Genomic DNA, 27,055 nt, shown 5'->3' on the forward strand with positions numbered 1-27,055 from the left:
GAGGGGCCTGAGTGGGAAGCAGCCACAGCATCCATCCAAACTAGAGATGCTAGTGGTGTGGACTCGGAGGAAGGAGGCAGAGACGGTGAGAGTGAGCAGGTCTGGTGAGATGACTGGATGTGGGGAGGGGGTGAGGAAAAGCAGGAACCAACCGTGACCCTGACTCTGAGGTTAGAGGCTCAAGGAACTGGGTGGAAAGCGGGGCAGTTTACCACGGTGGGGAGATAGAGGAGGAACGTGCTTGGGGGATGTAATCGAGGGTTGGTTTGGTTTTTTTTGCCATGTCGGGTCCTTGGTGCTGTGTGGGCGTCTCATTGGCGCGGCTTCTCTCGCCGCGGAGCACGGGCTCGAGGCGTGTAGTTGCAGCCTGTGCGCGCATGTGGAATCCTGCCAGACCAGGGATGGACCCATGTCCCCTGCGTGGGCAGGCAGATTCTTACCCACTGCGCCACCAGGAAAGCCCGAGTCAAGGTTCCCTTACGCGAAGCCCACAGTGCTCATTAGACAGCCCCGAGGAGACGGCGGGCCGGTGGGTGGATACGAAGTCTGGGTTCCAGAGGGAAGGTGCAGCCACAACGCAGAAGACAGGCTGGCCTTTAAAGCCACACGTTAGAAACGATCTCCTGGGGCCTGAGTGTTGACAACAGAAGGCAGTGTTCTGGGTCACCCCCATATGTAGAGTTTGAGCGGCAGCGAAACAAGCAAGAGGAAAGGCAAGGAAGCCAGCCGGGAGGCAGTGCTGTCAGGAATGCGGGCAGAGGAGTGAAAAACGGAACAGAATGCCGCCGGGAGACTGAGCTGCGTCCCAGGTGGCGCTAGTGGTGAAGAACTTGCCTGCCAACGCAGGAGACTTAAGAGACATGGGTTCGATCCCTGGGTCGGGAAGATCCCCTGGGGGAGGGCATGGCAACCCACTCTAGTATTCTTGCCTGGAGAATCCCATGGACAGAGGAGCCTAGTGGGGTTACAGTCCATGGGGTTGAAAAGAGTCAGACAGGACTGAAGTGATTTAGCATCCAAGCACGAACCACTCCTTCCCCGGGGAAATACGGGGTTAGGTTTCTGTGAGCCTCTGGTCCCATCAGTAAAGATCAATACACAACTTTTAAAGTGTATTATTTTTGGCTGTGCTGAGTGACTCTTGTTGCTGCCCGAGGGCGTCTCTGGCCGTGGAGAGCAGGGGCTGCTCTCTAGCTGCACTGTGGGGGCTTCTCCTTGCAGTGACTCCTCTTGTTGCGGAGCACAGGTCCTATCTACGGCACAGGCTCAGTAGTTGAGGTGCTCAGGCTTATTTGCTCCGTGGCATGTGGAATCTGCCCAGACCAGGGACTGAAGCCATGTAAGCTGCATTGGCAGGTGGATTCTTAACCCCTGGACCACCAAGGAAGTCCCACAACCTTGATTTATGTGTGTTTTTGTTTAAAGACCCTTTCAGTGGTAGATGTTACTGATTCACCATCTTTGAACTCACAGCACCTGATTTCATGCCTGAGCAAAGCTGCTCTAAGACACACCCAGCCTCCCTGAGCTTAGAAACACTAGTCTCTGCACTTTAACACGATGCCCATGGGCCGTTTAAAATGGAAAAACCATGGAGAAAAAGCAAAGATGCAGAAAAGGCCCACCATTAAGTAGACAAGTATGAGCTGAAACCAGAGGGCAGAGTGTTGCCTTCTTTGACTTCAGCTGGCAACCGTGCATCGGGCAACTCAAACTTTCACCACACTGCACATCTGCACCTGGCCGCAAAAGTATCGATTTGGGGTTACAAATCAAATTGAGCGACTAGGCCAGTTCACAAAAGCAGAAGGTGTGGACCACAAGGAGCGACTGTATCTAAGACTATTAGACGCTGTGACACACGTCTATGTTATTATGCAAACACACTGCACATACCACCCTCGGGGTGGGGGTGGCTCACTCCAGGAGGGCCTTCAGCCTGGCACCCTCTCTGCCAGGTTAGGACTCTGCACACCCCTCCCTGCAGCAGCCCAGCCAGTGGCCAGGGCTGGGAGGATGGATGCTGCAGTCACACCCGGGTTCAGGTGGCAGTGCTACACTTCCTTGTTGGGGGATTACTTGTCAAACGCACTTCAGCTGCCTTCACTTGTCAAGGTCGTTTAAGGCTGGCCGCTCCCTCAGCGGTGTGAAGCCTACACGGTAAGCTGTTTGCTGAGTAGTCTTTCAGGAGCTCAGAGGCACCTGTGCCTAGTTGGAGCTGAGCTGGTTAAGACCAGACAGGACCACTGATCCTCCACGTGGGCGACCTTCTGATGTCAGAGATCCACCCTCAGATGGTGCTAAATGTCTCCATTTTTTTTTTTTTTTTTTTTTTTTTTAATATTTGGCCTCACCTGGGGAAGTGGGAGGATGGTGCTTGCAGAATCTTAGTTCTCTGATCAAGGGTGGAACCTGGGCCTTTGTCAGTGGGAGCGTGGAGTCTTAACCACTAGACCACCAAGGAAATCCCGTGCCTCCATTTCTGAAGGTGCAGAGGCCTGTAGCAGTTCCACCTGTGCAGGACGACGATGCCCACACCTTTTCTCAGTCACCGATCCCCATGCCCCCCAGGGCCCCCACGACCCCCACGCCCGGGACCAGCCTGCTTCTCCGTTTGCTCTCCCACGATGCATCCCAAGCCTCTTGCCTTCTGGGAGGCAGACCTGAGGTTGGTTCTCTCCCCTCACTTGGCCGCCTCGTGAACAAACCCTCTCAGCTGTAAGCCTCAGCATCTCGGCCTGCTGGGCATCAGGCAAGATGAACCGGGTTCGGTGACGGTCTGAGCCGGCCGGGGGTAAGCCCAGACGGGCCTTCTGCCCGGGGCCTGTCAGCTGGTGTTGTGTCAGAGCAGCTGCCTCGTCCTTTGGTTCTGGGACCCGCGCCCCCGATCTCGGTGAGACACTGGGGCCCTTCGGTGTTTAGTTTTGTTCTGCAGACCACAGAGAGGGGCTAGGGTCTGGAAGACCTCTTTGGGTGATGCTGTGAAAGTGCTGCACTCAATACGCCAGCAAATTTGGAAAACTCAGCAGTGGCCACAGGACTGGAAAAGGTCAGTTTTCATTTCAGTCCCAAAGAAAGGCAATGCCAAAGAATGCTCAAACTACCGCACAATTGCACTTACCTCACACACTAAGAAAGTAATGCTCAAAATTCTCCAAGCCAGACTTCAACAGTATGTGAACCGGGAACTTCCAGATGTTCAAGCTGGATTTAGAAAAGGCAGAGAAACCAGAGATCAAATTGCCAACATCCGTTGGATCATTGAAAAAGCTAGAGAGTTCCAGAAAAAATCTTCTGCTTTATTGACTATGACAAAGCCTTTGTCTGTGTGGATCACAACAAACAGTGGAAAATTTTTAAAGAGATGGGAATACCAAACCACCTGACTTGCCTCCTGAGAAATCTGCATTCAGGTCAGGAAGCAACAGTTAGAACTGGACATAGAACAACAGACTGGTTCCAAACTGGGAAAGGAGTACATCAAGGCTGTATACTGTCACCCTGCTTATTTAACTTATATGCTGAGTACATCATGAGAAACGCTGGGCTGGATGAAGCACAAGCTGAAATCAGGATTGCTGGGTGAAATATCAATAACCTCAGATATGCAGATGACACAACCCTTATGGCAGAAATCGAAGAAGAACTAAAGAGCCTCTTGATGAAAGTGAAAGAGGAGAGTGAAAAAGTTGGCTTAAAGCTCAACATTCAGAAAACTAAGATCATGGCATCTGGTCCCATCACTTCATGGCAAGTAGATGGGGAAACAGTGATAGATTTACTTCCCTGGGCTTCAAAATCACTGCAGATGGTGACTGCAGCCATGAAATTAAAAGATGCTTGCTCCTTGGAAGAAAAGTTATGACCACCCTAGACAGCATATTAAAAAGCAGAGACATTACTTTGCCAACAAAGGTCCATCTAATCAAAGCTATGGTTTTTCCAGTAGTCATGTATAGATATGAGAGTTGGACTATAAAGAAAGCTGAGAACCGAAGAACTAATGCTTTTGATCTGTGGTGTTGGAGAAGACTCTTGAGAGTCCCTTGGACTGCAAGGAGATCCAACCAGCCCATACTAAAGGAAATCAGTCCTGAATATTTACTGGAAGGACTGATGCTGAAGCTGAAACCCAATACTTAGGCTACCTGATGCAAAGAACTGACTCACTTGAAAAGACCCTGATGCCGGGAAAGATTGAAGGCAGGAGAAGGGGACAACAGAGGATGAGATGGCTGGATGGTATCCCTGACATGATGGACATGAGTTTGAGTAAGCTCTGGGAGTTGGTGATGGACAGGGAAGCCTGGTGTGCTGCAGTCCACCGGGTCACCAAGAGTCGGACCTGACTGAGTGACTTAACTGAGCTGCCTGAACGCACCTGTACCTAGGCTTGTTGGCATTCCCGGCCAGATGGGGGGCGGGGGTTGGGGAGGGAAGGGGCAGAGGCCCACCTGGCAGTGTAACTGAGACCAGGGTCCGGCTGCTCATAAACCAATAAAAAGAGGCCAGGTTGGTGGGAAGGAAGGTCTGTTTTATTTTGGATGCCAGTGTAGAGAGGGGGCAGGGTGGATGCCTGTCCAAAAGCCAACTCCCCCTCCACACCCTCCCCGTCAGGGGCCAAGAGCTTTTATAGACTGAGGGAGGGGGCTCCATGCACTCTGACAGTCATCCTGAAATTGGCCACGCGGTGGTCTGACCAGCATCATCTTGTTTTAAGTACAGTTGGTCTTCAGTTCCAGGGTTGGTTTGTTCCCATTTCCTTGAGGACAGTTCTTGAAACTGCGGTAGTTTTTGTCGTGGCCGTGGGACTTCCCAGGTGATTCGGTGGTAAAGAATCTGCCTGCCAATGCAGGACAGGCAGGAGATGTGAGTTTGATTCCTGGGTCAGGAAGGATCCCCCTGGAGAAGGAAATGGCAACCTACTCCAGTACTCTTGCCTGGAAAATCCCATGGACAGAGGAGCCTGGTGGGCTACAGTCCAGGAGGTCGCCAAGAGTTGGCCACGACTGAGGGGCTGAGCAGACATGCATGTCATGGCTACAGCCTGGTCCTCATGTAGTGAACTTCTTCCATGTGATGGGGGTTTCAGGATCTGTCAGACAGCTCACAGGATGTGGTTCAGAATATTCTCTATAGCCCTTGAGAAGGAACTAGGGGTCCTTAACATATGACTAAACTGTGGTTATTTGGTCTCCTTTGACTCCTATTTGTTTCCACATTTTCTCACTTCTCTGATTAAACTTAGTCTTTGACTCAAGTTTTCCAAAAAAAGGCAGGCAGAGGACATGGGGGACAAAGACCATAGGGTCAGCAGAATTTTGGTAAAAAAGTATAAAAGGTCCCAGCTGCTCAGGTACTTCATACCTGGGCTGGACACCCAGGGCTCTGGTCTTTGGTCTTATTTCTGGTCTGGTTTGTATGTGCCAAGATATCCTTTGGACTTGGGACCTAAAAATGGATCCTTAAGTTATGGTACAAATTTGCAACTAGATTTGTTCTGTAAATGGAAGAAACACCAGGATGAAATACCTTATGTACAGTCAATTGTTACTGTATCAGAATAAACTTGCCCACTAAAGGAGCAGGTGCAGCACGGAATTCAGTCCCTGCTGACAGCCCTCTTGGAATACGATTTAATGTGTCCCTGAGTCACCTTATACTCCAGTTTTTGTTTATCACTAAGTCATGTCTGACTCTGCGAATTCATGGACTGTGATCCTCCAGGTTCCTCTGTCCATGGGATTTCCCAGGCAAGAATACTGGTGTGAGCTGCCATTTCCTTCTCCAGGGGATCTTTCCAACCCAGATCAAACCCAGGCCTCCTACATTGCAGGCGGACTGTTTACCATCTGAGCTACCAGGGAAATCCAGTTTTACTCGTCTAGAAACTGAGCACAGATGAATATTGGTTTGTGCTTGACTTACAAGCAGCTAATCAAATTGTAGAAGATACTTGTCCATGAGACACTAACCCATACATTCTCCTCACTGCTCTGCTCACACAAGGTTTTTGTTGGTTTACTTACTGGATTTGAAGAATGCCTTTGTGTGTGTGTGTGTGTGAATGTGTGTGTGTGTGCGCGCGCGCTTCTGTGCTTGAATACCCCTGAGATTTGAATCCCAAGAATTGTTTGCTTTTAATGGAAAGATCTAGATACAAGAGTTAAACAACCATTCTGCCTGACAGGAAGTTCTAAGGGACTTAAAAATTCCTGCATGATATCTGTAGAAATCCTGGCCAAAGATTTGAAGGCCCCTGAACTAAAAGAGGGAGCCCCGCTCTAGTATGTGGACATTCCCATTTGATTGCATGTAAAGCAAAGGATGCCTGAGACCAGAATAGTTTTGACTTTGAAATTTGTGGTTGAATGAAGCTGTAAGGTGTCTGAGGAAAAGGCATAGTTCTCTGCCCTCTGTTGACCTAACCATCAGACCACCGGGGAAGTGCAGGTTGGTGGTGTTCAGTCGGTCAGTCACGTCCGACTCCTTTCGACCCCATGGACTGCAGCACGCCAGGCTTCTATCCTTCACCATCTCCCAGAGCTTGCTGCAACTCATGTCCATTGACTCAGTGATGCCATCCAACAATCTCATCCTGTCGTCCATTTTTCCTCCTGCCTTCATTCAGTCTTTCCCAGAATCAGGGTTTTTTCTAATGAGTCAGCTCTTCACATCAGGTGGCCAAAGTATTGGAGCTTCAGCATCAATCCTTCCAATGAATATTCAGGACTGATTTCCTTTAGGATGGACTGGTTTGATCTCATTGCAGTCCAAGGGACTCTCAAGAGTTTTCTCCAACACACTTCAGAAACATCAATTCTTTGGCGCTCAGCTTTCTTATTAAAGAAACTCTCACATTCATACATGACTACTGGAAAAACCATAGCTTCGACTATACAGACCTTTGTCCTAGCTGTTGGAAATTTCATCCAAAATCTTTTTCTGTATTTAATGATGCCTACCTCTTGTCCTGCCTGCCATTAATTTTTCAACTGTCCCTAACTTCACTGTGACTTCCAATGTTACATATCTGATTAGTCTAATCAACAGAATTTCCTGTCCTGTTTTTCCCTGTCTAAGCTGAAATTTGGTCCTTGTGACCTCAGATTAAAAAAAAATAATAATCCTTTTCTACCTGTCAAGGTTCTGTTAGGTGAGAATAGAAAACATACGTATTTTTCCAGCCTGTGTTCCTTCCATATTTCGTATCTAAGTGTTTCAGTCAAACTGCTAATGATTGGGACTCTCCAGCAAGGAGGTAAGACATGGATTCCCTGGCTTGACCGTGTCCTAGATAAGATCTGGGGCCTAAATTTTAACAATATGTGTGTCCCCCTCAGAGTTGGTCTTTGCCATTTTGATTATCAGTCTCGGGCCTGTGACAGTTGGTACAGAGGTGGTTATCTGTTTATTGGGATCAAAGTGGTCACTGGAAACTGGGAATAAGAGAATGTTTAAGTGAGCAATCAACAGCTGCATTCTTCAAGCCCTTGTTAGCCCTAAGCTTTTTAGAAAAACTTTTAATTGGAGTACAGTTTATGTACAATGTTGTGCTGTTAAGAGGGCGGCTTCCCAGGTGGCTCAGTGGTAAAGAGTCCGCCTGCCAATGCAGGAGACGTGGGTTCAATCCCTGGGTCCGGCAGATCCCCTGGAGGAGGAAATGGCAGCTCCCTCCAGTATTCTTGCCTGGAGAATCCCACGGACAGAGGAGCCTGGCGGGCTGCAGTCCATGGGGTTGCAGAGTCAGACACGACTGAGTGAGCATGTGCGGACACTGGTGAGAGGCAGAGGGCTAACACAGCTCTGTAAATCTGTCATCGCCCCCGCCACTCTGAAGATCGAGGAATGATCAGAAGACACGGGGGAATGAAACTGAGGGTAATTATCAGTCAAATCCATTTCCTCTGCCTGCATTGATCAGGGTCGTTTGTTCTGAGACTTGTGTGTCAATGAGAAGCACACAGCCTAAACAGTATTTGTCAGTTGTTTCCCAGGGGCCTGGAGTCAGCTGTGTCTAGTATGAGCTGAGCTGGCAAAGGCTGGATAGGACCAATGACCTTCCAAATGGGCTGGCCCGTGTGTCCACTTGGTGACCTTCTGACCTTAAAGGGTAACCCTCAGATCATGCTGTAAGCAGCTCCACTTTTGAATGTGCAGAGGCCTGTAGCTTAGTTACACCCGTACAGAATGACAATTGCCAAGCTTTCTCCAATTCCCCATCCCCACTGCCCCCACGCCGCGGGCTGCCTTGCTTTTTCACACCATGAACACTGGGAGCCCTTTGCCTTCCAGGAGGTGAATCTGAGACTTGCTCTGTCTTGTTGCTTGACTGCCTTGTGAATAAACCCTCTTTGCTGCAAACCCTGGCATCTCAGCATTCTGGCTGCTGCATGTTGGGCAAAATGATCTTGGTTTGGTAACTGTCACAAAAGGCATTAATCTTTTATTTCGGGAGGGGGGATGTGGGTCTCTCTCCCTCCTCACTGATGACACCTAATCGTTCCCTTTTTCTACACATTTTTCATTTCTGAAGGAATTAAACTGAGCAGGACTCGGGTTGGGGGGCCTCTTGGGGACGGGCTCTGGTGTGTAGATGTACTGATGTACAGCAAAGTGATTCAGTTCTGTGTGTGTGTATACACATTTTTAATATTTTCCATTATGGTTTATCATAGGATATTGAATATAGCTCTGTGCCATCCAGTAGGACCTTGTTTATCTATTCTAAATATAAAAACTTACAGCTGCTAACCTCAACCTCCCACTCTGCCCCTCTCCCAACACCCCTCCCCCCCCCAACCACCTGTCTGCTCCGTGTCCGTGATTCTGTTCCACAGGTTCATTTGTGTTGTATTACATATACCTGGTATCATATTCTTTTTTTTTGCGGCACTCACTGAATGGGGAGAGTCTTAACCACTGGACTGTTAGGGAAGTCCCCGTCTCTGACTTCACTTAGTATGATAATCTCTAGTTGGATCCATGTCGCTGCAAATGGCATTATTTGGTATGCCTGAGTGGTCTCCCACTCATATGTATACATATGAGTATACATGAGATGTATACATGTACATCCAGCAATCTGTCGATGGTCATTCAGGTGGTTTCTGTGTCTTGGCTATTGTGAGCAGTGTTGCTGCGAACATGTGGGTGTGTGTACCTTAAATGATAGTTGAGTCTGGGTAAACTCGCAGGAATGGGGTTACTGGAGCAGTTATTTTGTGCTGTTGCACCCCTGGCCGGCTGCAGCTCTCGGATCCGGTCCAGCAGCGGGCCGAGCAGCAGTGTCGCCGGGACAGTCTGAGTGCTGACTGGCCCACGGCAGTTTCGGTTCTGTGGTGAAGCACGCGAGGCTCCAGTTCTGCTCTGGAGGCGTCACTGGTGAGCAGTGCGACATCTCCCTGCTGGGTTCCTGTGACTGGAATCTGTCCTTCCTGGTGTGTGGGGGGGTGCCGGGGGAGAAGCACAGTGCCTCTCTAAGTGGAGCCTTCTCTTTCAGGTTGAGGAATCCCTCAGCCATCCCGCACTGCGTGGGCCACTTGAGAAACTCCTCATACACCAAGGCTGGTTGCTCTTACCCCTCTCTGGAACAACAGATAGGAAAGCTTCCATCCTCGTGCTGGGAACTAGGATCTGAGGGGCCTTTGAGCACTGGGTTGCCTGGTTCTGATCTGTTTTTGATAATACAGCTCTTTGAAAAGATAAGAAATCAGACCTCTTATTGCCTCTTGTAGTCCCCTAGGGTGTCTTACAAAACTGGGAAATTTTCAGCTAGATCTCTATGAAAAGAAAGATGACTTTGGTGTAACACCACGTGGCCACATGTTATTTAGACTTCGGAGAAAAATGGCCAAGATAAAACTCTTGACCTTCTAATTTTGTTTCCTTTTTGCATATACAGTTAAAGAAATCTGGTTTGATAAAAATTTTTCAAAATTCCAAACCTGAGAGCAAAAGTTTTCTTAGGTACAAAGTTGAAATTATAACTCCCATTTCCTTTAAATGCAAACACAGCTCACACTGTCTGAGACTATGGTCTTAGCTTAACAGGTAGAACCTGAACTGAAAGGAAATGGAAAAGCCTTTTAAAACTCAAGTGAAACTTATTTCAGCTGCTATAAGTTAATGTGTTAAAACTACATGAGAGGCACTATCAAATGAGTGGTGATAAGCCTTAAGTAATATTGTATGGGTAAATGTCATTAAGTGGTCTAGAAACTATACCATTTATCAGTCTTAATTCTTGTTAACGCATTACTGACTGGGGAATTTTTGCAGAAATGAATGCCTCTGGCCAGCAATTTGTTATGTAAGTGAATGTGGAAATGTCTTTGATCAACAGTGTTCAGATAACAAAAGAGATGTCTCTGGTCAATAGGTTGTTAAAATATTGTATGTCACAGCAACTTGGTTAGGCTTGTCAGCTGCACGGTAATCATATCCTTAACTGCGTCTTTTCAAGTCCCTTGTCATTCATAGGTGATATTTCAAAACATTTGCAAAAATGCCTCATCTTTAAGAAGACTCACAGAACGGACGTTCTGGCAAGCACAAGATTCTGATAACTTCCAGGTCATACCGATGAACTGGGTAAGAAATTAATTCTAATGGAAACCCCGATGGTTTCATCAAACTGTTAACAAGATCAAGGACTAGTTACATGGGACTCAGTTAACTGATGAATATAGTTATAACAGCTTTTAGTCTGTATTTTCTAGACATAAGGAAATCTTTTTAAAAAGTTAAATTTGATATTCCTTAGGAAAAATTCTGGCACAGTCGATTTAAAGGAGCCTCTATGATCAATTACACTTAGGTAATAATCAGGCCAAGTTTATCAAAACGACTTAATTTGGCAGTGTTAGTCGCTCACTCATTTCCAACTCTTTGCAACCCCATGGACTGTAGTGTCCATGGAATTCTCTAGGCAAGAATACTGGAGTGGGTTGCCATTTCCCTTTCCAGAGGATCTTCCTGACCCAGGGATTGAACCCAGGTGCCCCACATTGCAGGCAGATTCGTTATCGTCTGAGCCACAACGGGTAATTTAGAGAGATTATGTTTTGATAACATACCTTTGTGGATACTAATGTTTTGTATATGCTGAGGTTGTTGTATTATCTACATCGAAGATGACCTTGTTGTTATATTATAAAGTCTAAGTTTTAAAGGAATACTCCAAGCTTGTTTCTGAAGCTGATCACAGTAATCTGTCTTTGGACGAAGATCAGATGCCCCGTGATCCACAACCAGAAGATTATACATATACACATTATACTGGAAGAGACATCATTTATTGAGACTCTCCAACCCAAATGAAAGGTCTCTCATCAGGTATTTAGTGGCTCATGCACAGTGGAAACTGACAGAAACCGACTCCTGAATGAATTATTTCCCACTCAGGGCTTCTGCACCGGACTGGCCTAGAGAGAGCACTGCTAACCTCCAACAACGCTGACACCAGGCTGAGAAAAAGACGACAGAGGGGTAGACCGCTGACCCAAGAATCTGCACCAGGTCTGTAAGGTCCACTGTAATTCAGCTGAACTGTTCACCAAATGTGTGTCTCCCTATCAAAACAAAGTTTTATTTCTAATCATATTTCTGACTCCAGAGTTTAAGACTGAAAATTCTTGTCAAGTTGAGTACTCATGACGTTTATCACCACTTGCTTTTAACTCTACTCTGAAAGCATATGTACAATGTTTGTGTGACAATTTGGTATAAATGATAATGTACAGCCTATAAAATTAGCATACCTGTGAGCTTGTTCACTATGATTAGTTTTTCTCATATTTTTTCTCATCATATTTAATATTTTATATACTTAAATATATATATAAAAGGACGCCTAGCATTGAGGGACAAGTATTTTGAATCATCAATGCTTTCTACTGAAAGATTTGCAAACAAAAGGAGGAAAATAATGGAAACTTTCACATACCAAGGTATAGAGAAGTTATTTTGGTTTATACAGGCTGTTCTAGTTTATCAAACATACATTGTATACATCTACTTTAAAGAAGCATTTACAAAATCAAAATGAAGTAACTAGTTCAGGCATTCACTATGGACCTGGGTGCCTATTACGGACATGGGTTCAGACACGTTCCTGTATTATTGAGAACCTGAACTTTCTGAACTGTATCAGACTCAAGGACACTTATCAGCTGCCATGAAATGCCTTTCTTTAGGAATACAGTGAGTCCCCTACATATAAGTGAGTTCGTAAGTCCAACAAAGTCAGTCTAGGTACCTAACTAACACGATCGCTCTATAGCACGGTACTGGGCTCATACTTGCACACAAGTAATACATAAGCAGAAAAAACAAACTTTTAATCTTACAGGACCTTGAGAAGTACAGTCACGTAACAGCTGGCACTGAGTGAGCAGTTAAGAAGTTACTGACTGGGCGAGGGAGACAGTGGAGCTGAAGGATCGTCAGCAATAGGAGATGGAGGGCAGCTTCACTCACACCTGATGGGCGTGGAACACATTTTACATCTTTGAAAGTTCGAAGCGTGAATGTTTGTGTGTAGGGGACTTACTGTAGTAATTAGCAAGACAGCTCAAGCTATAGCTTCCAAGAAGGCGCTAGATTATTTAGGCAGAAAAGTACTAGATAATAAAACTACATTTTAACCATGAAAAAGATGTGCAGTGGCCAACAGCTCCTGTTTATATATATATACACACACATACACACATATAAATATATTTTAAAAAATAGCCCTGGAGAAGCTGAAACCCAAATAAATAGAATTAATTCAAAAGACTCCTTGGTTACAGAATTTATATAAAAATGACTCACTCCAAAACTGATTTTCCTGGTTGCCATCTGTAACAAACTCTGGGTATACGGCAGGTGTGTTTACATCTCTAGCCTCATTGTACCGTGTCTAATTTTCAAGCGTTTGTCCAGGTGCTGTGACAAAGCCATCAGGGGTAATGTTTTCATGATACAAAGTACTGGCACCAAGCAACTTGAGAATTCTTTTAAAAATGAAAAGAATTTTAAAATGAAAAGAAGGTCAATGAATTCTTTTCTCCCACATTCTTGCACAAATTTAGTTACAGATGAGAAAATGAAGAAACAAAGGAAAGCACTCAAGAAAGGCAAAGTAATTTGGCCATAAAGTCAAGGCCCTTCAGTTCCTCCTCAAGGGCGCTAAGGAGTATCCCTAGCCACACCCTTGAGTCGTCTTGCAGGCATAAGGTTTCCCCCCAGGTGAAAGCAGTTGCCTGCCCGATGACCACCAGCAGCGTAGAGTCCGGACGCGCTGGAACCAGAAAGCTGAGAGTCCCCAGACTCACTCACTCACCACCAACCAATCAGAACTGCACAGGAGCGGATCACATACCCTGTGACCCTCTCCCTCGAAATCTTTTGGGCTTCTGAGCACCAGCTGGCCTGTTCTCCTTGCTTGATGCCCTGCAGTGAACTGGGTTTGATAACAGGAAGTGCAGTGTCAGTCCCTTGGTTCTGCTGAGTGGATTGGGAGAGTGGATCCAAGTTTCCGGCTGGTACAGAAGGCCTGCGAGTCATTCAGCCTAAGGCACTAAAACCGCTGCGTCACTGGGAACTGCTGAAGGACATCTTCTCCGTGAGCAGCATCTTCTGACACCCAGTAAAGGTAAAAACAAGCACCGAGTCTAGTCATCTGCCCGGCACACATCTGCTGCGGAAGCTCCGAGCTCTTGGCCTGGGGCGCCAGGCAGGGGCTTGCCCGGAGTTCCCTGTCCCATGAGGCAGGGCCAGGGCTCCAGGCTCAGAGCACGAGCTCTGAGACACACACTTTGAGGGGACAAAGGAAACCAATAGTTCTCAGAGATATGAGGATACAGAACTAACCGGTCAGTCCCTAATGAAAGAGAAACACCACTTTCAAAACAGACAGGCTGTGTTCTAATTTATGAGAGCTGACTTTCCATTTCAGCTTCCTGAGAAAATTCCTGTGACTTAAACTGTGGACAGACAGACAGTTATCACAGATGTCACAAGGCTCAGGATGGAGCCAGGGAAATCAAGAAACGTAAGAGGTTTCCTCATTTCCCTTCACTTGAAACCACTATTTCCTTAATTCTATCAAACTTTATAAAAGGCACAAAATAGACCTAGAAACTTGGAGATACCAAAAACGTGAGCGAAGGCTTTAGTTAGAAACCATCTGTCTCTCCCATTGGCCTGAAAGGCTGCCCTCAGTCACCTTCCATTTTCCGCTTAGATCTCTTTCCCTCTCGACGAAAGTGTAGCTTTTGGCCAGCGTCACCTGCACCCTTGTGGTCCACCCAGGCCACCTGCTCTGGTCCAGCCCAGCCTGGCTCCTCTACCTGCTGACTTCCTATGACCAGTTGGTTTTCCGAAGTCCTCCTCACACACCAAGGTCCTCTGTTGGCTCCACCCCGGCTCAGTCCCAAGTCTCCCTCTGCAGCTGCTGGGATGTGGGGAGCAGTCCTGGGGTGCACTCTGCACTCTCAGTTGAAGGAAACGGAGGCCCCGCGCCCTGCAGCGAGGGTCCCTTCCAGAGCCGAGGCTGCTTCCTCTGGGTCTGGGACCAGCCCCTCCCTGTCGTGTCATGTCACAGGTCCGAACAAAACCTGGAGTTTTTCTGTTCTTTACTAAACAAACATTTGTCTCACAGAAACCAGCCCCAAGCTCATCACTGTCCACTTATATGAGCAGGTGGGGGCGCCAGGTCATCTCCCCCCTTTCAGCAAGAACATTAACGAACCCCGCTTGGCAGTGCCCTCAAGTGTCCAGGCGGCCAGTCTTCTCCCTACCGGCTGAGTCCTGCCCGCAGCGGGGCTGTGAGTCCTCAGGAAGGGCTCCCACTGCGTGTCTCCATGAGGCTTTGGGAGGGCGTTCGGAGTCGCGGGGCCAGCCCCGTCATCGCCCTGTGACGAAGCTGGGCGCATCCTCCTCCTCGTCCTCTGTCCCTGACGCCTCCTCAGAGCCACTGGACGGCTGCTCCTGGGTCTCACTAGATCCTGCAATCACACAGCATCTGGATCAGCGATACACACATCCACTCGGAGAATGAGGGGTTCGCTGAGAATGGACTGCTGGAAGAACCCAGGCCCCAGCTGTCCCTGGACTGGACAGCGAGGAGCCGGAGAGGTCCTCACGCCCGTCAGCCCCCAAGGCCACCCCGGGAATAAAGGGCCAGTTCCAGAACCGACCTACCACTGCTGGAGGGTGGACCTCATCCCTCTAAGAGGGTCCAGCCCACACAAGATCCTGACGCCCCAGAAATCAGGCCTCACTGCTTTATATGTGGTCCTCCCCAGTCCACCGTCTTGGCAAGGCAACGCCCCCAGCTGCCCTTTACCATTGAGGGAGGCTGACTACTCTCGGCCCATCTGCGAAGGGACTTTCAAAACCCATGCAGCAGAGGGCCCCGCCCACAACATGGCCGCTTCCCAGCCCTGCCCGCAGACGCAGAAAGCCTCCCACCGGCACTCCGCGTGCGCCTCTGAATCCCAGCGTCTTCCCTGGCATGTCTGCCAGTACCCACAGTGCTGCTGAGCAGACCAAGAGCAGAGCACAAAGACAATTTGTTCCCGACTCCTCCTGCTTCCCCCTCTTGGAGCAGGGCAGTGGGCGAGAGCCGGGACGAGGCGGAGCCAGAGCCCGCGGAGCCCGCAACAGCCTCCCCGGCTCCCCAACGACACTGGCGGGCACGGTGGGCACCTCCTGCAGAAGTGTAGGAACTCACTCCTGCGCCCACAGGCACCCAGGGCACAGCACGGTCTATCCACCTTCACACCGTTGGCGGGACACTAAAGAGCATTCATGGCAAGGGGTCGAATCATCTCTACAATTTAATTCCTTAGGATGTTCCTCCTCCTCAACCTCATGCCCACCGAGGATGAGAAACTACAAATGATGAGCATGTTTTAGTGGCTAAGATTTGCTGAACACCTGTCACATGCCAGGCACTGGGCTAAGTCTGCATGTCTGTACCCTCTTGTTTAATTCTAACAACAGTCTCTGAGATGAGTAATGCTCTTCTATATCCATTTTACAGATGAGGAATCAAGCTCAGAGAGGTTAAGTAATTTCTAATCAAGGTCTCACAATCAGTAAAACCAGGACCTAGGATTCCAACCTGCACTATGTGACTTTCAAGCCTCTGCCTACCTTGCCTGCAGAAATGCATAGGGGAATGGAGACAAAAGAAACTTGACGTGACAGTCATAGAAGAGAATGAAATACAGCCCTTTGCAGCAACACGGATGGACTGAAATGATCAACTAAGACAAACATCTATGGTATCACTTACATGTGGAATCTAAACAGTGACACAAATGAACTTATTTACTAAACAGAAATAGACTCAGAGACTTAGAAAACAAACTTACAGTGTGGGGCAGTGTCGGGGAGGGATCAATTACATATACGACTGCACATAAAACAGATAATCAACAAGGACCACTGTTAGAGCAGAGGGAACTCTACTCAGTACTCTGCGATGACCTGCATCATGAGGACAAGAACGCCTGCCAGTGCAGGGCACACAGGTCTGAGCCCTGATCGGGAAGGACCCACACGCCACAGAGCAGCTGAGCCCTTTCGCCACAACTACTGAAGCCCGTGCACCTAGAGCCCCCGCTCCTCAGCAAAAGAAGCCACCGCAATGGGAGTCCTCCTCCCCACAGCCAGAGAAAGCCCACACAGCAACGAAGGTCCAGGGCAGCCAAGATAAACAAATAACCTAGACGAGAAAAGAATCTGGAAAAGGATATACGTTACAACGGAACCTCTGCCGTACACCCAACACTAACACCACATTGTAAATACACTACACTCCAATAGAGAGTAAGAAAAATGAGGTGCGAGCAGTAATGAGCATGTTGAATGGATAAGGAGAATGCGGCCTATTCATGCAGCGCAGTGATTCAGCCTGAAAAAGGAAAAAAGTTCTGATGGGGGCTGCAACGGGGAGGAACCCCGAGGACATTATGCTGAGTCAAATGGGAGTCACAGGATGACGCTCTATGATTTCTGTTACAGGAGGTCCTGAGAGCACCAGATTCGAAGATGGAAAAGGAGACGGGTGGCTGCCATGCGCTGGGAGGAGCAGGGAATGGGGACTGCTGTTTCAAAGACAGTTTCTGTTTTACAGAATGAAAAGTTATGGCAGTAGATGATGGTGATAATGGTTGTTGAACAATCTGAATGTATTTAGTACCACTGAACTGTACTGATGGTAAATCTTGGGTTATGTATATTTCACCAAAATTGTAAAAAAAAAAAAAAAAAGAAGAAGGGGGGCAGGGAGGGGGAGAAAGAAAGAAAAAACATGCTATACAGAGACCAAGTGAAAAACTAGAGGTGGACCAGACACACAGCCCTGAGCGCCCTGGACTCCTCGGGCAGTGCTCTCTGAGCCCTGTCCAGGTCGTGGGCACTCAGCCGCCACCCTGAAGGCAAGGTGATCGGGGTCTCTGCCACCTGTACCCCATTCCCCATTTGCCAGCTGGGGAGCTCTGCTCTAGGACCTGCGCTCCCAGGGTGCAACTGCTGATTATTAGTTTTGTTCTGTAACTTAATCATCACAGGTCAGCCTCAAGCCTGAGAACCACCAACCATATCCTAAGAGGTCTGAACTGGCAGGACAAGTGCACAGACTTTCATCCTGAATTCTGATCTTAAAGGGACAGGACAGCTGGAGGTGTCTTTGAGCTCACCAAGTAGACAGCATGGGCAAGGCTCACCCTCCTGAGTTGAAGAAATGTATGGACAAGAAGTTATTGCTGAAATTAAATGGTGGCAGATATGTCCAAGGAATACTGTGGGGATCTGATCCTTTTATGACTCTTGTGATAGGTGAACCTGTGGAGATGGCTACTGGTGGGCAACAGAACAATACTGGATTGGTGGCAATACGAGGAGACATTATGCTGTCACAGTCTTGGAACCAATACAAACAATGGCTGTGTTCATCAGCGATTCAATAGTGTCCACATGCCCCCCTCCCCTGCATTTTACTATAAAAATTGGGTTGTGGACATTTTATTACTGAACATTTTTGTTAAACTTTTGTAACTGTTGGAGGAAAAAAACCAGTGAAACACTCATTAATCAGGGTGTCTGGGGAATGTGCAGTCTGGATGTCTGAGACGCTGAGTGAGGAGAGCTCACACTGCTTGTGACTGACAAGCTCCAAACACAACTGGTTCCTGTGGGCAGGAGACAGGTTGTCGGAGCGGAAGTGTCACTCTCAGAGAGGAGAAACTTAGGAATCTGATGCACATTCAAGTCGCTTGGCTCTTCAACAAAATTATTTCATTCTCCAATAAAAAGAAACAGGACTCAGAGGAATGGCTGAATCCTAGGTTAGGGGCTGAAAATACATAAGACAAGTCTGGACTACCTTGTAGTTCCAGGAAGTAAGGAAGCGCTGATGCAAACAAAACCAACCCCCCAAACTCCACCAACGATGGGAGTCTGTGAAAGGGACAGGCACTGTATGAAAGAGCACCCAGTGGCCAAAGCTGGAACAATCTGAGCAAGAAAATAAAGCAGTATTGGATTAAACTTAGAGTACAAAATAAGTATCTCAGAGTCCAGTTACAAAGAAAATGAGGACCAGACAAATCCATGCAGAAGAGTTTCAAACAGCTGATGCAAAGCCTCCGCCCTCGTGGAGGGGCTGCGTAACCCCCCACCCCTTATGTGTGGGTCGTGCAGGGTGACTTCTTTCCAAAGGGCACAGCGTGGGAAGGGGAAGCAGAGTTGCCGTCCAGCAGAGGACCCTGAGGAGCACTGCCTGAGGAGGGCATCAGGGGCAGCGTCAACAGTGACAAGTCGTCCTGATAAGCATCCAGCCCTGACGTGAGAATGGAACTTTATCTCTGTGGTCTTCTTCCTCTAGGTAACTCACTCATGAGAAAAACGCCAGACAAATCCCAACTGAAGGACATTCTACAGAACACCTGACCCTCAAAACTCTCAAGGTCATCAAAACAAAGTCTGGGGAACTGTCAAGAGTGATCAGGAGCCGAAGGCTACATGATGATTAAATGTAATATGACACCCTACATGGGATTCTGGAACAAGAAAAAGGCATTAGGTAAAAAGGAAGGAAATGAAGTATGGACTTCAGCTACTACATGTATCAAGACTGGTTCATGAACTGTGATGAATGAACCACATTAACTTAAGATGTTAACAACAGGCAGGGGAAACTGGGCATATGGGAATTCTTCGTACTATCCTCGCAGTGTTTCTGTAAATCTAAAATCATTCTAAAACCAAGCTTATTATTATTTTTTTACAGACACTGCCTACCCTCAGGGAACGGAGACTGCGACTGAATAAACACATTATGTGATTTAGCACATTTCATAACCAAACCCTGTGGGAGCAAAGTGGGCGGCTGGGGTGGGGAGGGGCGGTAGGGCAGGTCTTGCAAGGTGCAAGCTGAGCAGCAGCTTTCTGGGCAGACGGGGAGTGGGGAGCACGAGAAAGAAAGAGCACAGAGGCCTGAGCAGGAGCAGAGGTGGGAGAGCAGTGACAGAAGCTCGTGAGCAGAGCACACGTGGAAGGCAGACAAGGTCAGAGAACAAGGGCAGGGAGACCGGAAGGGGTGGGCGGGCAGGGCTGCTGGCTAGGTTTGAAACACGATCACCTCGGGGGGCAGCGCAAGGCCAGTGGGGAGACACTGGGATTATCTGCTCGCTCTGTGGGCGCCCATCGCTGCCTGGTCCCTCAGGCCCCTCAACTGTAAAACGGGGATTGTCACAGGGCCGCTGTGAGGATTTTGTTAATACCTGCAGAGCACTTAAAACTGGGGCTACATAGTAAATGTTCAATAAATGCTAAGGACTGTTACAAGTAAGAGTGAAGTCGCTCAGTCCTGTCCGACTCTTTGTGACCCCATGGACTGGGGCCTGCCAGGCTTCTCCATCCGTGGGATTTTCCAGGCAAGAATACTGCAGTGGGTTGCCATTTCCTTCTCCAGGGAATCTTCCTAACCCGGGGATTGAACCCGGGTCTCTGGCATTGCAGGCAGACTCCTTACTCTCTGAGCCATCAGGGAAGTGTAGGAGAACAAATGACAACCCAGGCTGTTTTAGAGAGCGCTTTGGAGGCTGTTCAGGGTGGGTGGGAAGGGCATGGAGGCTGCTATCACAGTCCTGCCAGATCTGGATCTATATTTTTGTAAGTTTTTTTTTTTTTTAATATGGTAAAATGCACACCACTGCACATCGCTGATGGCTGTAAAAACTGATACTACTTCTTTGGAAAGAAACTGGCAATACATTTCAATAGCCATAAACTCTTTTTATATTCTGTGATCTAATAATTGCCACTGCTGGAATTTTACCCAGAAAGGGGGAAGGGAGACAGGTTCATAAACTCACTAAAATATGTTCTAAAGAAGAGAAAAACTGGAATCAGTCTAATGTCTAACAAAGGGAAAGTGTTAGGCATATCATGGCATGTCGATTGCTGGATATAATCAGTCACTGAAAAAGTTATGAAGACCAGAAGTGCTTATAATGTTCAATAAAAGCAAGCAAATGGAAACATGTTCATATACTACAGTTATTACCTACATACAGATGATATGTTCACATGGCGAGATTAAAACAAAACGGACAGGGACATCCCTGGTGGTCCAGTGGCTGGGAATCCGCCATGTGATGCGGGGGACGTGGGTTTCATCCTTTGTTAGCGAACTAAGATCCCACACACCTCAGGGCAACTGAGTACCAGCAATGCAACGACTGAACATGTGCGCTGCCAGGAAGGGCCCGGCGTGTCGCAATTAAGACCCAGTGCCATCAAATAAACAAACATGTAAAAAGGAGAAAACGGACAGAATGAGAGGTGATCTACTAGGATGGTGATACTTGACCTTGACCTTTTTCCATTACTATCACACTGCTGTTTACAGATGATTTTAAAATCTAGGTATCTGAGATTTTATTCACAAGACTGTAAGAATACTAGGTAAAATGCCACTGAGTGTAATTGAAGCTGATGTTAACGTTAATAAAAACAAAACAAAAAAACAAAAACCCAGGACAATAGATGAATGAACAGACTGGGGGAAAAAACATCCTTCCTTGCACTATGGAATTATAAGAACATGGGAAAATATTTGTGATACAATATTATATGATAAAAGGACAACTGTAAATACGATAATTATGTAAATAGGTTTACATGATAAATATTAAAATTTAAATAAACATCATGAGAATGTTAAAGTGATTTTTTTTAAGTAAGAATTACAGATAATTTTTTGACTTTTTTTCTTTCCTGTGTATTCTAAACATTTCTAAAATGATCCTGTCTTGCCTTTACTTTCAAAAGACACAAAAGATACACATGATTTCCCAATATAGAGAGCATGGGTAAGAACTGTGGCACTCAAACAGTTTAATCCAAAACATAAACTGAGTGTCTTCCCAACACCCGATACCAGCTGAAATAGGAATCGTATTAATTGGGGACACTTTTGTCCCTCTCCGCCATGAGGAAAACACTTGGCAAAGGTCTGGAGACATTTCTTTTTGTCAGTGATGGAGGGGAGGGTGGGTGCTGCTGGCATCTAGGGGGTAGAAGCCAGATTGCTCTTAAATATCCTACAGTGAACAGGATATCGTCCCTCACAACAAAGAGCCGTCTGGCCCAGAGTGTCCACACTGCTGAGGCTGATAAATTGCTCCTCCCACCCCATTTTTCAAATACTCACGACATGTTTGGTGAACATCCATCTCTCATAAGTTTAAAGAAATAGAAAAAAAATTTTTTTTCCTTTTGCAGAGAAGTTTGTTAACTTTCATTTATAATGTACACTAGTATTATCTTTATCATGTTGTATATTACATCCCCAGTACTTATCGTGTAACCAGAAGTTCCTTTTGACTACCTTCATCTAATTCCCCTTCCTCCTGACCTCTGCAGCCACAAATCTGATCTCGTTTTCTAGGAGTGTTTTTGAAGTATCAGTATTATATTAGTTCCTGGTATACAACATAGTGATGCACTATTTCTGTATGTTTCAAAATGATCACCACGGTAAGTCCAGTTGTCATCTGACATCACACAAAGATATTAACGTTACCGATGATATCACTACACTACACATTTCACAGCTGTGACTCATTTACTTTGTAAGTTAAAGTCTGTATCACTTTATCTCCCTCACCTGCTTCTCCCCCCACCCAGCCTTGGAGAAACCGCCCTTGATGTTCTTGGTAAGGCATCACCTTAAGGTTTCTCTGGTAGGTAAGCCAGCATCATGATTAACACTGGCATCAGAATATACTGTTCAGGGATTCAAGGCTTTAATAATCCAGACTGGCTTAACACCACCCTGGGGTATCATTCTGACAAGTCACTTCACTGAACTGCGGACCAGCACAGATGACAAGCTGGGATATTTCCTCTCCAGTAACAGAACGGAACTCCCAGCCAGCTGCCCCTCACCACAGACAGAAGAGCCCAAAAGCTCAGGTGCTCCAGGTCCATCAAGAACCCAGCGGCGCACTGAAGCCACCTTGTGGCAGAACTGAGTATCACCACATTAAATTTATTTTAGAAATAGAAATCCTAGAAATCCTTTCCCTTTCACAAAATGAAAAATAAGGAAGGAACTGAGAGGTGCAGGAAAGGCACACAAACCCCCTGTAGGAAGTTATCTCCATAACACTCTCCTGCTCATTTGGTGAGAAGCATATACAACCATGCATTATTACTAATCATTTAAAAAATACGTACAGGTGCTAACTGCACAAGACGAGTGGGGCTCATGTATCCTAACAGTGATTTTCAAGCCTGACAGCTCACCTAGAAACCGAAAAGACAATTTCACTAAACAGTTACTCCAGGATGTGAGGCATTCTGATGTTTTCTAGTCTGTTTTATGCATGTTTGAAAAAAACAACAACAACCTGTAACTTCTCAGCTAACTTCATGACCCAGTAAGTAAAGGATCACAACCCTCAGTTTGGAAAAACACTGCACTACGACAATGCGACGTGGATGAAAACATTTTATCCTTTTGACAGAACTGAAGCTCAGGACCGGGGGAGACCCAGGGCGAGGGCACGGGGCCATTTTAAACAGGGCAGACACCCTGGGTGAAATCTATCATCTCTGAGACTCTTCACAGCCTCAGGCAAATGAAAGAAAAGCAACTGGAAACTGTGTGGTGACATGAATCTAAGGTGAGAGAGTGGCGAGAAAAGGGGGGTTTAAGAAATCTCAGCTCTGGGATACTGCCACCTCTCTCCAATTCTAGATCTGATTACTAAAAAGTTACTCTGATCCCGCAGACCCATCACAGGTCCAATAAATATAAACTCAGAGCAAGCAAAGTAACCTCAGTTTCTTGTTCTGAAAGGGTTCTTGCATTTACAGGGGATGGAACTCCTCTGCCCCACCACCCCCCAAAGATGGTGTATATTCATTATAGCAAGGCATGCGGCAAAGATACCAAGTTGCAGAATTTTAGATCTAGGAAAAGCTTATCATTTTACAAGCTAAAATTAAGGGAGAAAAAAATATCTGCTTCAAGAGATGCTTGAGGTCAAGGTGAGTCAGAAAGAGCACTGAGCCAAGACCCTACGGACACCATGCTCACTCCATGGCCTCGAGTGACCTCTCAGTTTCCTGTGATTCCTCTGTGGGTCAGATTAAAGAAGAGGGAGCCTGGCTGATTCTCGGCTGGAGAAAACCACCACCAGGGTTTCAGTGAACAGGTCCATGCCAGGCTAGATGGAGCTCCCTGGCCCAGTCTGGCTGGCTCAGCATTTTTACCAGTGACGGAAAGGAGGTATGTTTATCAAACCTGCCCATCACAACACCAGAAAGACAGGATAACATGCTGAATTCCAGAATCAGAATTCAAAAGGACTGTGGAGACCTGAACCAACCGAACCAGTAACACCAAGCTGAAATGTGCAAGAGCTAAATGTCAAGTCCTGTAACTGGATTCAAAACACCAAATAGGGCTTCCCTGGTAGTCTAGTGGTTAACAGTTCGCCTTCCCATGCAGGGTACACTGGTTAGATCCCTGGTTCAGGAAGACAACACATGCTGCAGAGCAACTAAGCTCACGCTCCACAACTACCGAGCCTGCACACCACCAGGGAAGCTGCCACAGGAAGCCTGTGCACCGCAGCTGGGGAGCTGGCCCCACTGGCCACAGCGCGAGAAAGCTCATGCACAGCAACGAAGACGCAGCACAACCAGAAAGAAAAAAAAACACCACACCCCCCAAAACAAATGGAGGGTGGGTTCCAGGTAACACAGAGCAAACATTCGACTGTTTCTCCACTGAACACTGTTTATAGCACCAGGACAGAATGCATGGACTTGGAAAGATAAGCAGAATGGGAGAAAAGACCAGAATACAAAGTACCACTGGAACAATATTGCATTTCCTGTGTTTTTTTTTTTCCTTTTTCCTCTCCAGTATCCCAGCCTGGATTTGGGGCGATCCAATACACAGAAGTGGAGACTGGCATAGACACAGTTCTGAGAGAAGCCTTCGAGTTCTGGTCAAGGAGTAAGACAGTGGGTTCCCGATGTTCAGAGGGAGGGGAAACTCTTTTGTCTTTTCCCTCTGCCAGTGTCAGGATGGCCACAGTGACTGGTGGCAATGGGGGCTTGCTGCACAAAAACCTGGAAGGAGGGGAACCTTTCTCTCTGATCAGAGGAGCTGTGGTCCTAGGAGGGCCAGGCAAACTGTTACTTTTCTTCTTTATCCTCCCACCACTCAGCCCTGGATGCAAGGGCAACTGTATGGAGCACGTGGCAGAGTAGGTAACTAGAGCCCCGACTCTCTGGCCAGAGATCTGAAAAGGGGAGCTCCAGGAAACCAGGAACTACCGGGGAGGTCATGGAGAGATTAGGAGAGACATCGTAAAGTCTTTATGAACTCCTGGGGTCACCCTGACAGCACATGCATGGATCTGGCCCTAATCATCATGCCGAGCACTTTGAGAACCGAACTCAGCTAAACCCTGACTGGCCACTGGGTGGCACCCGCAGGACACATCTGGAGAGCACAGCAAAAGCTTTAAAAACCCTGGTTCCTGGAGCCACAGTCTACAGAAGGCTGATGAGAACCTGGGTTCTGAACACAACCAGGATGACTGACTGCTAAAACAAACATCAGCAAGATCAGAGTCTCACAACATTCAAAATGTCCAGGATCCACAGAAAATCACTCAGTACGTGGAGAATCAGGAAAATCTCAACTTGCACAAGGAAAGACAATCAACAAATGCTCATGTCAAGATAACCCAGATGTTGGAACTACCAACACTTCAAAGTAGCTATTGAAATATTTTTCCAGGAAATGAGTGTGAAGAATCTTGAAACAAATGGAAAGATAGAAAATTGCAGCAAAGAAAAGAGAAAGTATAAAGAATCGAATGGAAACAAAAACTTTTTTGAAAAACGTAATTCACCGGATTGACTCAATAGTGGATTGGAAATGACACCGGGAAGAGACAGCTCAAGGTCAGATCAACAGGAATTATCCAATATGAACAAAGCAAAAAAAAAAAAAAAGAAAAAAAAAAAAGATTGGAAAAAAATCCCAAATTTGACAAAGACACGTGCTTACCAATGATTCATGTAGCTCAGTGAACTCCAAACGCAACTCCAGGATAAACCCAAGGAAATCCACGTGCAAACACATCGTAATCAAATTCCTAACACCTAAAGATCTTGAAAGCAGCCAGGGAAATACAATGATAGGAAAACAATCTGAATAGCTTTTTTTTTTTTTAATTAGAAATGGAGGCCAGAGGAAATGAAGCAACATTTCGAAAGTACTGAAATAAACCACTGCCAACCCAATATTCTTATCCAGTGAGAATGTCCCCATAGGAACAAGGATGAAATAAAGATAGACACATATGAAGAATAGCTAAGATAACTCATATTCTCACTGAATGACTTACAGGGAGATCTTCTGACAGATGGGAAAGAAGACAGAAAAAAGACAGACTGACAAAAAGAAGTCTGGAACATGAGGAACAAAGAAAAGGCAACAGAAATGGTAACTATATGGTCACTATTCAAGACTATTCTCCTCTTGAGTCTGAAATATATTTGATGATTGAAAATAAAAGATAGTAATAAAAATAGCTCTGCTTCAAAAAACAGAACTACCACATGATCCAGCAATTTCACCTCTGGGTATTTATCTGAAAAAAAAAAAAAAAAATGAAAACACTAGTTCAAAATGATACATGCATCCGCAAGTTCAATGTAGTATTATTTACAAAGCCAAGATATGGAAGCAACCTAGGTGTCCACTGACAGATGAATCAATAAAGAAAATGTGTGCATGAGTGTGCATATACCCACATATACACACAAGCAACCTAGGTGTCCACTGACAGATGAATGAAAAAATGTGTGTGCATGCTCATGTGCACACACACAAGCAACCTAAGTGTCCACTGACAGATAAATAAAGATGTGTGCGTGTGCACACACATGCACACATACACACGAATATAACTCAGCCATAAAAAAGGAATGAAATCTTGCCATATGCAAGAACATGGAAGAACCTAGAGGGTATTATGCTAAGTGAAATAAGTCAGATGGAGAAAGACAAATACTGCATGTTTTCACTTATATGTGGGATCTAAAAATCTGCTTAAACCAGAAACAGACCACTGATACAGAGAAAAAACTAGTGGATGCCAGAGGGGAAGAGGATGGAGGAAAAGGCAAAACAGGTGAAGGGATACAAAGAGGTACAAACGACCAGTTACATAATAAATAAGTCACAGGGATGTAATGCATGGCATAGGAAATATAACCAAAGATATTATTATAACTGTATGGTGCATAATCTATGATAATATCAAGTCACTATGTTGTACACCTGAAACTGAAATAATACTGTAAGTCAACTATATGTCAACTTAAAAAAAAAGTAATGTTATCTGAAGGGGTTTTCAGTGTATGGAGATATAATACCTAAGACAACTGTAACATAAGGATTAAAGAAATCTATATGATGAAAAATATCTACATTCTACTTAAGGTGGTGAAATGCTGA

At 46.3% G+C, this 27,055-nt stretch overlaps 1 protein-coding gene across 4 annotated transcripts in view; it reads right to left on the reverse strand.

The window, feature by feature from the left end:
* The window catches only part of PRKRIP1 (PRKR interacting protein 1), a 40,768-nt gene that overhangs the window by 1,845 nt on the left and 11,868 nt on the right, over window positions 1–27,055 (reverse strand). The window contains exon 6 of one of the 4 annotated variants that reach the window (XR_010661654.1): window positions 3,122–3,204. Coding sequence is in view for 3 of the 4 variants with exons in the window: in XM_065924882.1 (XP_065780954.1) it covers window positions 4,733–4,902 (170 nt within the window). In the remaining variant the exon portion in view is untranslated. Of the gene's footprint in view, window positions 1–2,836; window positions 3,205–3,428; window positions 4,903–10,655; window positions 14,994–27,055 lie in introns of those variants that run through there. The other 3 variants (XM_065924884.1, XM_065924882.1, XM_065924883.1) reach the window with 3 other exon arrangements.

Source organism: Muntiacus reevesi, chromosome 2 (genome assembly GCF_963930625.1).
Source record: "Muntiacus reevesi chromosome 2, mMunRee1.1, whole genome shotgun sequence".
Taxonomy (NCBI): domain Eukaryota; kingdom Metazoa; phylum Chordata; class Mammalia; order Artiodactyla; family Cervidae; genus Muntiacus; species Muntiacus reevesi.